At 44.1% G+C, this 14,303-nt stretch overlaps 1 protein-coding gene across 1 annotated transcript in view; it reads right to left on the minus strand.

The window, feature by feature from the left end:
• The window catches only part of LOC108795732 (sorting nexin-29-like), a 270,525-nt gene that overhangs the window by 19,822 nt on the left and 236,400 nt on the right, over nt 1-14,303 (minus strand). Inside the window, exon 7 of the mRNA XM_018567020.1 lies at nt 1,533-1,673. Coding sequence (XP_018422522.1) covers nt 1,533-1,673 — 141 coding nt within the window. The remainder of the gene's footprint in view (nt 1-1,532; nt 1,674-14,303) is intronic.

Below are 14,303 nucleotides of genomic sequence, written 5' to 3' on the forward strand. Positions count from 1 at the left end.
TATATATATATATATACACAGTATATACACACTGTATATGTAGAAAAAAAACAAACAAAAAAAACGTATTGCAGTATGCAATGATACCTTTCAGATTATATACTGTATGTATATATACACTATATTGGGACACCCCTCCAATCATTAGATTCAGGTTTTCAATGAGTTTTCCTTGATACTAAATATTCCACGGTCAACTGTTAGTGGTATTATAACAAAGCAACTGGGAACAACAGCAACTCAGCCACGAAGTGGTAGGCCACGTAAAATGACAGAGCGGGGTCAGCGCATGCTGAAGCGCACAGTGCGCAGAAGTTGCCAACTGTCTGCAGAGTCAATAGCTACAGACCTCCAAACTTTGTGTGGCCTTCAGATTGGCACAACAACAGTGTGTAGAGAGATTCATGGAATGGGTTTCTATGGCCGAGCAGCTGCATCCAAGCCCCATCTGCAATGCAAAGCGTCGGATGCAGTGGTGTAAAGCACGCTGCCACTAAACCCTATTGAAGTGGAGATGTGTTCTCTGGAGTGACGAATCACGCTTCTCTGTCTGGCAATCTGATGGACGTGTCGGGGTTTGGCGGTTTCCAGGAGAACGGTACTTGCCTGAGGCAGTCCCATAGCAAAATCCTGATGCTCCCCCCTTCCCACCAAACTCCTTACTGTCATGGACAAAACTCCTGCTGTGGCTATTGTATTTTGACAGCCAATGCCCAGTGCTGTCAGAATGCATGAACAGTGACTGCAGCTAATTGGCCCAGCTCCTTTGATAAAAGTCAGTATGACTTCTGTTGAACAGAGGGGTGTGAACAGGGCCACACATTACTCGAATTTCAGCCGAGTCTATAAGACAGCTAAACAAATTCTTCTTAATGCACAGCCTGCACATTTGTGACTAACGACACCTCTGAAGTCTCCTGCTGTATGTCTAACTACTGCAAATCTTGATTGGTAATGTCACAGGGGGTACAGGGTCAATGTTAACAGCAACCTCTGCAATCCTTAATAATACAGTACAGGATTTATGTTTATGTTTAAAATGCCTTGTCAGCTTTTCTATGTTTAAAAACCAGCCCCCTTGTTGGGACAATGTTTCATTCCCAGGAACCATAGCAGCCGTATTCTATGAGAGTGGCTAAATATATTTGTATATAGGGGATTTGTCAATTAAGACTTTATATGGAATTTATTACTATAATAATGAGGACTGAGAGACTATGTTCAGCAACTACCTTTTCAAACCTATAGGATAATTTTATTAATGAATTCATATAATTTTGATATGAATATTATCAATAAAAAAGTTTACATTCTGTTTCAAGAACATAGTGCCCTACTGAACAGTTACTCTGGCTGAGGGCTTTTTGGTACACATCATAGTCTTAGTAGTACTTTCAAATGAAAGCCAGGAATGTTGTTTTGCTCAAGACAGTCACATGGCCATGCATAATGAGCCAAAGCATTCTAACAATAACACTACTTGTACTTGTTATTACATTGGTGGTTTGTTCAACAGTTTGCCAACAAAATACCTTATTCCCAATGACTTTTTTTGGTGGAAAGGGAATGGTCTTCGCGTATGGGTACTTGCTTAGCAATTTATAATGTAAATTCCGGAACTCTGCATATCTTTTGTAAATATTCCACTCATCATCTTTAATCCTGATATACACCTTAAAAGAAAATATGGATAGAAAATATAACATTTACACCAATTTAATGCCAAAGTACATAGAATGCATGCACATTGAATTATTTAAATATACACTCAAGTGAAAATTGAGGCAGATATAAATGACACATATGAATGCAGTTTTGTATGTTAGGTATTGTGTTTATGCAATTAGTGTAAATACCTAATTTTGACTTAGTATCAATAGGGAATGAGCTTCGGGTCATTTGCAGTTTGAGAAAATGGCAAGCTATACAGATGTTCGTGTCTATAATAACCAACATTGTGCTTCCTGGCCTCTGGACTGTGGACAGGTGGCTTAAAAAGGCAGGTTATTGTGTTTTATTATGTGCCAGCCCCCTCCCTTTAAAAGTCACGGTTCCCACCAGTCTTTGTTTAATGTGAGTTGGAGGAGACATGAAGAAGTTAGGGAAAAATCACAGAAGGTTTGCTGGGAGAGCTAGTTAATGCTGCTAATGTCTGAAAAAGTCTATATTTACACACTCACAGTGTGTTGGACAGTCATGTAGCAGATTAGGGAGAGATCACAAAGTATTTCCAGGGAGAGTTTGATGCTGCTGGTGATTGCTAAGGGCTGGTGCGACCCGGGACCACGCAATCGTGTGCAGTTGCATACAGCAGTTGCCGCACGGCCCCATTGATTTCAAAGGGGTTATATCTGCACCGCAATTGCTGAAAAAAGTAACATGTACCTTTTTTGCGACACATGATGCACAGCGATCCACGCAGTGTGACTTGGTGCCATTAGAAAATAATGGCACTGCCAGCGCGATCGTCAGTGGTGTGCGACTCCGTGTATGATTGCTGCGCGGTCACAGATTGCACAAGTTTGCAACACTGTATTTTATTTATTTATTTATTTTTGAGAAAGACAGATCATTCTTTTGGTGGTATTTATTAGCCACTGGGGTTTTATATATAAAGGAAAAAAGATGAAAGAATGATTAATTTCATTTGCCTGTTTCTGGGTTTACATAGTTAATGTCTGAGCAAACAAAATTGTGTTTTTCAGTATATTGTACAGGAACCAGTTTGAGATGTTTCTAAAATGTTTCTAAAATGTTAGTGTTAGAAATTGTATTTCTTATCTGTTTGTGTCTTTGCTTGTTTATTTTGCAAATCCTCCCCAAGGTTGTCTCATGATCCTTACTATCATGATTAGTTTTGTAGCTGTTTATATGTTCATGAATTTAATTGGTTTATGCTCCACCATCCCCCTTTTAGTTTCACATATAACCTTTTGTTTTAACAATAAACCTTTGAATATGGAGTGGATACACAATTTGGTTTGACTCTTTATTCTCAAGTACTTGTATGAAGCTGTCAGCATGAGCGAATCCCAGGAAACCTTAACAAACCAAGTCCCACCAGGAGGCGCGGGTTTGAGGCCCACTACTGAGGGTTCGAGTCCCTTTAGTGTCACTTTCCTGAGGGACCCTAACAATGTGGTGTCAGGAGTGGGTTCTCCACAGCCGGGTGAGTAGCTGTTTTAAGTTTTTGTTCTCACCTTGCTCTGGAGATACATTGAGCTATAGATGGTGTCATGGATAATAGATCGCCACCAGTTGCCTACCTAACCCCTACCCTGCCTCGGCCTTAACTCCGCCTCTAAACACACCCTCTTAAATAATCATATAAATGACACTGTTAGATGTTTTATGCAAAATAAAGTTACAAAAATTAATATTAACAACAACTTTAACAATATTGTCATAAAGCTCCCTGCACCCACATATAAAATATTACCCTCCCCCCTGTTCCCTGACCCCCTCACACATAAAATAAGAATCCCCCTGTTCCCTACCCCCCACACATAAAATAAGAATCCCCCTGTTCCCTGCCCCCCCACATAAAATAAGAAGCCCCCCTGTTCCCTGCCCCCTCACATAAAATAAGAAGCCCCCCAGTTCCCTGCCCCTCCACACCTAAAATAAGAAGCCCCTGTCCCCTGCCCCTCCACCATGTAAAGTAAAACAATGAAGCCCCCTCACCTGCTTGTCTTTCTGCAGGGAGGAGGCAAGCAGGCAGATCCCTGGTGATCTAGTGTCACCAGGGATCACTTCGATTTCGACCCGGAGCTCAGTGAAGAGCTGCGGGTGAAAGAACGGAGAGCCCAGCAGGAGCAGCTGCTCCCACGAGTCAGGTACGCGGTCTGTGACTGGAAGCCTGACTGAATTTCCACTCGACTGCACTGCATTTCCACTCGCCAAATGCGAGCAGGCGAGTGGAAATTTTGAGCCCTGATCTAATCTGTCTGTTCACTGTTTGTGTTTAACGTTTGTTGTTTTAAAGTTTTTGGAAGTGCGTTTTGGAGGTTCACAAGACGCCCTCAGACCCCAGCTAGGCTCAAGCTGTTGACCCGGGGTCCTCTGAAAAGCGAGTGGTGAACTTCCGTTTCTTGATATACCTTTCCAGATTATTTACTAACCTTCTTATTTGTGTAAGTTATGGGTAACAAGTTTGGTAAGATACAGGTAAAGGACTGTTAATTGTTTCATACATAGAGAGAGGGGGCTACCTTTTTATACAACAAAAAATCTGTTAAAAACAACTGGGCAAAGTCCTGAGCCAGGAGTGAGCACCGAAACTGCGCAGCTGAATGGACCCATCTGATCAGGACCCTGAGACACAGACAAAAGGCAACCTTTTTTGCTTAGTGTACTCTGTATGACATGGGGTTTAATGGGTGTCTAGCTGCAAGGTAACGCAGCTTCACAAAGCGGATCTTTGTTGTATAAATCCTGGACTGTTAATTGTTTCTTCTTTTAATTTGTTGTAGAGCTGAGTTATCTATATGAACTGTGGCTGCCCTGGGCAGATGATTGTGTGACTTTGTGGTTGCATTCTGGTGACCAGTTCAGAGCATCCTGAATGACAGCAAGCAATGTAATCACTGTGTGTGTGGTCAAGTCTGTGTTTCCCTTAAAACTGTGTCTACCATATGAATTTAAGAAATCGTCCCTCCCTTGTGTGCTACAGTACTGACTCTAGATATAGCTCCCACCATACTAGTGGCACAATAAGTCCCAGCAATGCTACAGGTGTCACTCTTTAGCTCACAGGGGTTGAGCCTAAGAATCTTCCACAAGAACCCATTTCCATATAAAAGATATGAAATATGTTGTTAAAGTCATTATGGTTGTTGCAAGTTGATTTAAAAAGGTCTGCGTAAGTGAGCAGGGCAATTATGGCTTAATTAGAAAGGAATGTAGTAGCGAAGGAGACAGATAGGCAGCCCACATCTAATTGCCTTGTACACATCGCTATAGCCAGATCTTTCTCAGAGCTCCTGACAGATGCCAGTATTTTAGCTGCTTTGTTTTGAGCAATTATTAGAGATCTTTTTTGTTGCCCTGATGCAGCTATCTCCCTTAATGGAGGAAATAGTTTATACGCTGGTAGAGACTCGGAACTCGGTAGCGGAAGTGCAAGGGGACACAGACAGACGCCGACACAGTCGAGCGGTCGAGGTGCCGCAAGCACGCCGCTTGGCGTGAGGCACAGGGATCGAGGCTTGCGGATGCAGAGTCGGGCCGGGGAGCTGCCAGCGCAGGAGCCGGGCAGCGAGCATGTGTGGACAGAGTGGTGTGGGAGGAGCAGGACTGAAGCGTGTGTGGCCGGCCGGTGGCGCGAGTTGGAGGAGGGGATCGAGTGAACTGGAGGAGGGGGGGCCGGTGCTGGTGACGAGCGGACGGACGGGGACAGAGAGAAGAGGAGTGAACATCAGAAGTGGGAGAAGTGAAAGAAAGCAGAAGAAATAGAGTGACAGTGACAACGAGAGCAGGATCAGGTCGTATGAAAGTGATTGGGGAGAGGGGGGCTGTACTGTGTATCTGAGACCGTAAGGGGTGGTAAGATTGAACTGCTAGTATTTAAATATTGTTTAATAGTATTACAGTGCTATTGCATTACTGAGAGGGCTGCAGTAGCACTTAAAGTGTATATATATATATATATATATATATTGCTTTGGGGATAGAGTATATTGTGTATTTATTGTGATATTGCTGGACATTGAATACTAACGTATAGCAGTTAGCGTTTAGCTACTGATTTAAATAGAATAACCCCAGGGGCTTAGTGCAATAATCACAAGGGCTGTAGAGTAATTTAGCCCGGGGGTGTGGTGCAGTTTAACCCCAGGGCTGTAGTGCAATTTAAATTAACCCCAGGACTGTAGCACAATTTAACCCCAGGGTTGTAGCGCAATTTAACCCCAGGGTTGTAGCGCAATTTAACCCCAGGGTTGTAGCGCAATTTAACCCCAGGGTTGTAGCGCAATTTAACCCCAGGGCTGTAGCGCAATTTAAATTAACCCCAGGACTGTAGTGCAATTAACCCCAGGGCTGTAGTGCGATTTAAACACTAGGGCTGTAGTGCGATTTAAACACTAGGGCTGTAGTGCGATTTAAACACCAGGGCTGTAGTGCGATTTAACCCCAGGGCTGTAGTGCGATTTAACCCCAGGGCTGTTGTGTAAATCAAAACCCAAGGCTGTAGTATTAATTTACCTACTAATTTAACCCATTTGTTTAGGCTAGGCCCTAAGAATATAGCTACGGTGTGTTAATTTGTAAACATCAGCTAGTCTTCAAGTATTTTATCTGAGGGGATTTATTCAGTAATTGATTATTACTAATTATTTAATACTCACCAATTGTTACTATCGATCGAGCAAGACCAAGGACGGAGGGCCTGACAATCTAAGGGACGAACGGAGCCAGCATCAGACGGTTTCCTGACGGTATTAGATGAAGGACGGACGAACAGACGGAAGGACGGGCGTAAGAATCAAGCAGAAGATCGTGCAGGAGGACCAGATCATAAGAGCAGGAAAATAGAGCTGCCAGAACATGTCGTATGAAAGAAAGGAGAGGGGCCAGTAAATTGTAATTTGTGGTTTGCAGTAGTGTTTTCAGAGATTCTAGAGGGGGGTTAGATTCAGTAAAAGTTAGTGGGGGGAGAGTGCTTTAAGGCTAATACAGAACCGTAGTAAATTTAAATTATCCCCAGTGCTGTAGTAAAAATAAAAAATAAAAATAAAAAAAATCCCATAGGCTAAAGTGCTATCTTAACATCAGAACTGTAACAATTTACATTTACCCCAGGGCCGTAGTATAATTAACCCCTAGGACTAGATCATAACTAACCCCAAGAATTTAGTATCATTTAACCACCGGGAGGTTGGGTAATTAAAATAAACTAGTGCAATTAATTTACACCCAGGGCTTTAAGGTAATTAAAGTAATTAACTGCAGGGTAATTCACTAAATTTATAGAAGCTAAGAAGACATCAATAATAAAATCCAATAGAAAATCACAGTTGGAGGAAGTACTAGAAGTATTAAAATAATTAAGGATAGCGAAATAGTCACTTGGGAACGATTAGGCCTAAATAATATAAATATAAATATATAAATAAATAAAATATGGCTTCCATGAGTGGGTGTGCTACAAAGTGCACATCGTACGCAATGTATGAGTTCCTTGAACATGCGGTCGAGGGGGAATACATTTGCGGTAGATGTGAGCGAGTTGTTTGTTTAGAAGCCCAGATTCTGGATCTAAGCAGCAAGCTGGCAACACTAAGGAGTATAACCAACATGGAAAAAAGTCTGGACCTGACGCACCAGGCTCTGTTGGAGGGCGGCATACCGGAGGAGCGGGATACCAAGGTGGGTAGTTGGGTTACTGTTAGAAGGAGGGGTAGGGGGAAGAGTGCGAGAGAGGTCAGCCTTGATCTTATTAACCCCAGGTTGCAGAATGTTGGGGATATTAGTTCAGGGGCGACACTGCAGGAGCAGGACGCCTCTTCTATCCGCAGGGGGAGTGACTGCTCTAGCATGGAGGGGAGAAGGATGGAGGAGCAGGAAAGGCAGATCTTGGTGGTTGGAAACTCCATCATCAAGCGGACAGACGGGGTAATCTGTCATGGGGATTGCGAGCACCAAACAGTGTGCTGCTTACCTGGAGCTCGTGTTCGGCACATTGCGGAACGTATTGACAGATTACTGGATGGGGTTGGGCACGACCCAGCTGTCTTGGTGCACATCGGCACCAATGACAAAATAGGTGGCAGTTGGAGTGTCCTAAAAAAGGGGTTTCGAGACTTAGGTGCAAGACTGAAGGAAAGGACCTCCACGGCAGTATTCTCTGAGATACTGCCGGTGTCGAGAGCCACTCCAGAGAGACAGCGAGAGTTGATCTTAACAAGTGGCTCCGAGCCTGGTGTTGGAAGGAGGGATTTGGGTTCCTGGTGAACTGGGCTGAGTTATCAGTCGGTTACCGTCTCTACAGCCGAGACGGGCTGCATCTTAATGGGGAAGGTGTAGCATTTCTGGGGTAAAAAATAGTTAAAAGACTGGAGGAGCATTTAAACTAAATAACGGGGGGGGGCATAAATAAATATAACATAATAAATTTAGTTATATTTATTAGTTTAATAAATATAACTAAATTAAATAACGAACAAGTTATCACGGATAAAAAAAATACGAAAAAGAGGAATACAGGAGATAATGGGGGGCTCACTCCAGTCAATGACAATAACAACAAGTTCAACAACAAAGTCAACACAAATAACGCAACAAACATAGCAACTTGTATGGGCGAAGTTTTAAACATATTAGAAATGATCCACCTATGGCTAGGCAAAATAAAAAACGTAGCGGAGAGCCGGATAATACTTTGTATTCCAAAAGTAGGTCAAAAATTAAATGTATGTACACCAACGCTAGAAGCCTAGCAAATAAAGTAGAAGAGCTAGAAATTATGAAACTCAAAGAAAACTTCAATATAGTGGGAATAACGGAAACCTGGCTAGATAACACACATGACTGGGCCACTAACATAGAAGGGTACAACGTGTTCAGGAGGGACAGGTGTGGGAGAAGGAGGGGGGGGAGGGAGTTTGCATTTATGTTAAAGATAATTTAAGGGTGCACATAAGGGATGACATAGCGTTAAATGGCGGGGAAGACGTGGAATCGCTGTGGCTAGAACTTGACAGGTCGGAGGCTAGCTGTAAAATTATTGTTGGTGTCTGTTATAAACCTCCAGATATAGGGGCGGGGGAGGAGGCACGACTACACTGACAGATAGAAACAGCTGGGAAGCAGGGTAATGTCATCGTTATGGGTGACTTCAATTATCCAGACATAAACTGGGGGATCGGAACATCCCATTCATCAAAGGTAGCCCGTTTTCCAAACATGTTGTGAGACAACTTCATGGATCAGATAGAGGTAGAGGTCCCAACTAGGAAAAATGCAATCCTAGATTTAATCATTTCTAATAATGGGGAGTTAATTGAGGATATTGCAATTGGGGAGACACTGGGTAACAGTGATCACTATGTGATTACCTTCAATATTGGGTATAGAAACGGGAAGACGGCTGGTCGGACAAAAACCCTAAACTTCAGGAAGGCTAACTTCGATAAGCTGCACCAACTCATGGGTGAAATCGAATGGGAAAATGTATTTCAGAAACTGAGCACTGACCAGAAGTGGGAATGTTTTAAGAACACACTACATGAGGCTATTACCAAGTGTATACCTTTGGGGAACAAAATTAAAAGATCAAAAACATTAGCAGCAAACTTTTTACAATTAACTCGATGACAAGGACGAGAGGCCACCACTTAAAATTGGTGGAGAAAAAAATTCAGCACAAGGGGCGAAGGGGATTCTTCTCAGTTAGATCGGTCAAGATATGGAACTCGCTGCCACATGCTGTGATTTCGGCTGAGAGTGTGGAATCATTCAAGAGGCGATTGGACGATTTCCTCAGGGACCGTAATATACAGGGGTACAAGTACTCTTAAAATTGATCATACTACACACCAATAGGACCATACACACATACACAAATAGGTTGGACTTGATGGACATATGTCTTTATTCCACCTCAAATACTATGTAACTATGTAACTATGTAGAGACACCCACGCTCGTGTGGCCAAGTTATTACCTTCCCTTTGTTTTAGTCTGTAATGAAGTATTAGGACATGTTACAAGAGTCCTTACATAACTAGATGGAGACAAATATAAACATGTTTTATATGTCCCTACATCCAAGGACTCAGTCCTTAATGGTTCACTGATTTGTATTTGGATTTCAATATTTTTATAAAAACTTTATACAAACAACAAAGAACAATACAAAGAAGAAAAAAATGTTCACCATACAAACCCAATCATTTACACAATAGACAAAAGAAGAAAAGGGAGAAGTCCCGAGGTCATTCCCCACCTACCCCCTCTACTACCCAGATTTTACATCACTGATTCATTTATACCCAAATAGGACCTCCATGGTTCCCAAAACACTTCAAAGGTCTCTCTTCTATCTATCTATAAAGTTTCTCATGAATCATAATCCAAGAGATTTTTGCTTTAAATTTTGAAAAAGGAACCTCAGGTTTTTTCCAATAGTATTTTTTGCAGCTAAAAAGAGAAACAGTATCAATCTATTTGAGTTTTTAGAAGCTGTAGGAATATATTTATTAAATAATGCAAAGCATGGTTCCCGTGGAACTCGTGCCTTGGTAATTTTATAAATTAATTTATATACTCTGTTCCAAAATGTATATACTTTAGGACACCATATAGGATACATCGGACCCACATTATCACATCATCTAAAACACTGATAAGAAATTCTGGATTGATATTTGCCAATTTAGCTGGAACTAAGTACCATTGTGTCAAAACCTTAATGTTGGTGTAAGGCACCAAGCACCTCAGCATGCGCCTAGCCCCATTTTCCGAGAAACTGGAAAACGGGCGCTAGTACGCTGGCGCGCACAACGAACTTCCGCACTAAATTGTGCGCACATCTGCTGCTAATGGATTGGCCTATATAAACCAGCGTTAGGATTCAGAGCGCCTCCAGGTGGCGCTGGAGCTAGGTCCTGCAGTTCCTGTGCTCACCAGGCAGCCAGGAACTGTCAGGTACCAGACCACCACTAGGTGGTGCTGGAAACTGCAGCTTCAGTACTCATCTGCGGGTGTCTCCCAGCTGCCAGCACTTATCCATCACCTGGTGCTTCCTGGGAGGGTATTTAAACCCTCCCTGCAGTCAGGACTATGGCTCAGTATCCTGTTGTTATTTCCGGTGTAGCCTGAGTCCCAAGTCCTGTTACCTGCTTATAGACCTTAGTCCTGATACCTGCTTGTAGCCCTGTTGCCATTACCTGCTTGTCGTCCTGTTGCCATTACCTGCTTGTCGTGTTGGGGGTTATATTTAGTTGGGGTTACGTTACTTATTCATGTTTGCTTTTGGGTGTTTTATTTGGTTGTGCTGTTTAACAAATAAACTGTATATAACACATTTTGCCTTGTCCGGTGTGGTCATACGTGTTTGGTCTCCCCGTGTGGGTACCTGCATACGGTGTGGGGAGACCTGTGCACGGACCCGTGAAAACCAGCCTGCCATATCCTTAGTTGCGGGATGATCTTCAGCTAGTTCCCTGTGATCCTTGCTCCTGCATTGTTTACTGACTTCCTGTGTTTGACCCAGATTGCCTCTGACTATTCTTGATTGCTGCACACCTCTTGACCTCGGCCTGTTAATTGGACTTCCTTCTGCCTCCTGTTTTGTACTTTGCTGCTCGGCTGGATTTGCCTTGGCTTCTGTTTGGACCTTGATCCTGTCTTCTGCTTCAAACACCCTGCTGCCCGCCTGGCTTGACCTCGGTTCTGCCTGACCTGCCTCCGTTCCTAATTCTGGACTTTCTACCTGGCACAAGTGTCTGCTACATCCTTGGCACTCGTGCAGCTTGCTGTCACTCCTCCTCTGTTCCCATCCTCAGGGTCGAGGGGCACGAGTTGCATGGGAAGCCTCCTCAATGGTCGGTCTCCACTCAGGTACGTGACAGTTGGCTTCAATCAAAGAAACATTCAAAAAACCTCTTGATGGTCTTGTACAACTTTGATACTACTCTTCCAACGAAATCTCATAACTGATTTCTCATTCCCATGCTATGATATAGGATAATTTGGCCGGTGAACCCATAAAAATAGAATAGAAATATGTAATACATCCCTTCAGGGTTCCTAATTGTAAACACCATTGTTCATATTTAGTATGAGTAGGAACAGATAGTGGTAAAAGGCTGAACGATGACACAAAGTGACTAATTTGCAAAAAATGAAACTATTCAGATGATGTCATGGGCAGCCTTTCGCTGCTTTATGCCAAAGAAATAGGTTTACAAGCTCAAAAAAAAATCCCCTATCCGATACAATCTTTTCTCCAACCACCATTTAAAGACCTGTGGCTGAAATCCTAGGGGGAAAAATCGGATTGTAGAAGAGAGGAGTGTGTTATGACGATAAGCTGTAAGATCTCCTTAGTCTATCCCACAAAAATATTGAATGAGACAATGTAGGGGCTAAATTACAGGACGGTGTTTAGGAGAAAGCCATTTTAATAAACTGATCGCAACATTCTCAGCTGATTTAGATTCCATAGATTCCGAGTCTGGGTGTTCACCTTGGGAATGCACTGTAGATAACTGTACCAACTGAGCTGCCTGATAATACAACCATAAGTTAGGCACTCCTAGGCCCCCCAATTATGTTCCTTGAATGTGATTATTCTCGAGAGTCTAGGGCGTTTATTTCCCCATATAAATTTAGTGATAGAAGATTGACATTTCTGAATTTCGGCCCTACTGATAGCTATTGATAAAGATCTAAAATAATATAGAATCTTAGGAAGTAGTATCATTTTAATTGCATTTATCCGACCTAACCATGAGAAATTACATGAAGAATATTTTTTTAAACTACCTAACAATTGTCGAATAATTTACATGATAAGTTTGCAAAACATAAGATGGCAGCTGAATTTCCAAATATTGCAAGGAATCGATATTCCAATTGAAAGAAAATGCTCAGCGTATGTGGGAACAAACATTCATTGGCAGATTTATATTTAAAGCTACAGATTTAGTGACATTAATATAAAGCCCAGAAATAGCTGCATAAGACTCTAGAACGCGCATTAAGTTAGGTAGAGATATCCTGGGAGAGGTCAAAAATAAAAGTATGGGGCGTGGCCTGGACATGGAGCCGTGAAGACACGCTTTAGGGGAGCTCTGTGACCACCAAGCTGGATCTACGTTTTAGCTGACTTTATCTCCACAATTTACCCATGCCCAAGGAGCCGAAGGCTTGCGGTACTCACGGTGACCCCCGCTCTGCCTCGATCTACGGCTTTTTTGCCCGCAAATCACCGGATCCGACTCCCGTGGCGGCCTCCAAGATGGCGCTCACACGCTCCTCCACGGCCGGTCTCCAGTCGGGTAAGAAGCAGACCCGTACCACATTGCCTTTGACTGCTGACACAGGGGAGTCCCACGATCCTGACAGCCCCCTGTCCTTGGCCCTGCTCCCGGACACGCCACGGCTAGAGTCCCCACCTGGCCCCTCGGCGATCCCACATGTGCCGGGCCTGGTCATTCAGGACGGGGAAGGCCTGAGGGGCTTGCTGCCACATCTACCCACTAAGAGAGACCTAGATAACATGGCTTCCTCCATTGTTGCGGCACTGACGAAGGAAATCCATGATCTTACCCACCGCATCACGGAGGTGGATACCCGGGTCACGTCAGTGGAGTCCGTCACATCCTCACTATCGACCAGAATGGACGCCCTGGAGGCAGATGCGAGAGTGACGACCACCCGCCTGCTATCCATGCACCTGCGCCTAGACGACTCCGAAAACCGGAACCGCAGAAACAACCTGCGCCTACGAGGCATACCGGAGGCTACGGCTGGAGTCCACCTTAGAGACACCGTGACAGCGATTCTCAATGCCCTCCTGGGAAAACCCCATGACGCGGCCCTGGAGCTTGACCAGCTCCATAGGGTTGACGGGGCCCGTCCTCCCACACCCCCTGCTCCAAGAGATGTTCTCTGCAGGGTTCATTTTTTCGCCATAAAGGAGGAAATCGTCAGACAGGCCTGGCGGCAAGGTCCCTCCGATTTTGACGGCGCCACCATCAAAATAATGCCGGATCTCTCTCGCCATACTCTCCGCATGAGACGCACAGTCCGTCCCCTGCTGGACCTTATCCGCTCCGCATCAGCCACGTATCGCTGGGGACACCCGTTCCACCTCATCGTACGCCGAGATGACGCCTCCTTCCAGCTACATTCACCTGACCAGCTCCCGGCACTGTTTCGTTTCCTGGATGTGGACCCTGTGGACGTCCCCAACTGGCTAGAGTTCCCAGATGAATTCTCGGAGACGGCACCTCTTCCCCCACGGGTTCCTCGCGGAGCCAGGAACCAGCAGAGACCACCATCAAGGGCGCCGCCGGCATTGCTCCCGGTGGGCCGGGAACCCTGAACTGCCCCTTGTATCCTTCATTACCAACCCTGAAGACGCCATGCCTCCCCCCCCCGGCAGACACCTACCATAGGGTCACGTCATATTAACATCACATGTCCCTCTGTGTCTTAACCTATTTGCTTCCCCTTTATTTTAGCCCACTTACTTTGATCTCCTTCTGCGGGGGTGGGTTATGGCAGAGCCCGGTCTTTGAATACCTCCTGTTCCTCTTATGTGGCTATATCTATGAACAGTGGGCCGTTACCTG

The sequence above is a fragment of the Nanorana parkeri genome, unplaced genomic scaffold (genome assembly GCF_000935625.1).
Source record: "Nanorana parkeri isolate BGI_ZX_2015 unplaced genomic scaffold, ASM93562v1 scaffold998, whole genome shotgun sequence".
Classification (NCBI taxonomy): domain Eukaryota; kingdom Metazoa; phylum Chordata; class Amphibia; order Anura; family Dicroglossidae; genus Nanorana; species Nanorana parkeri.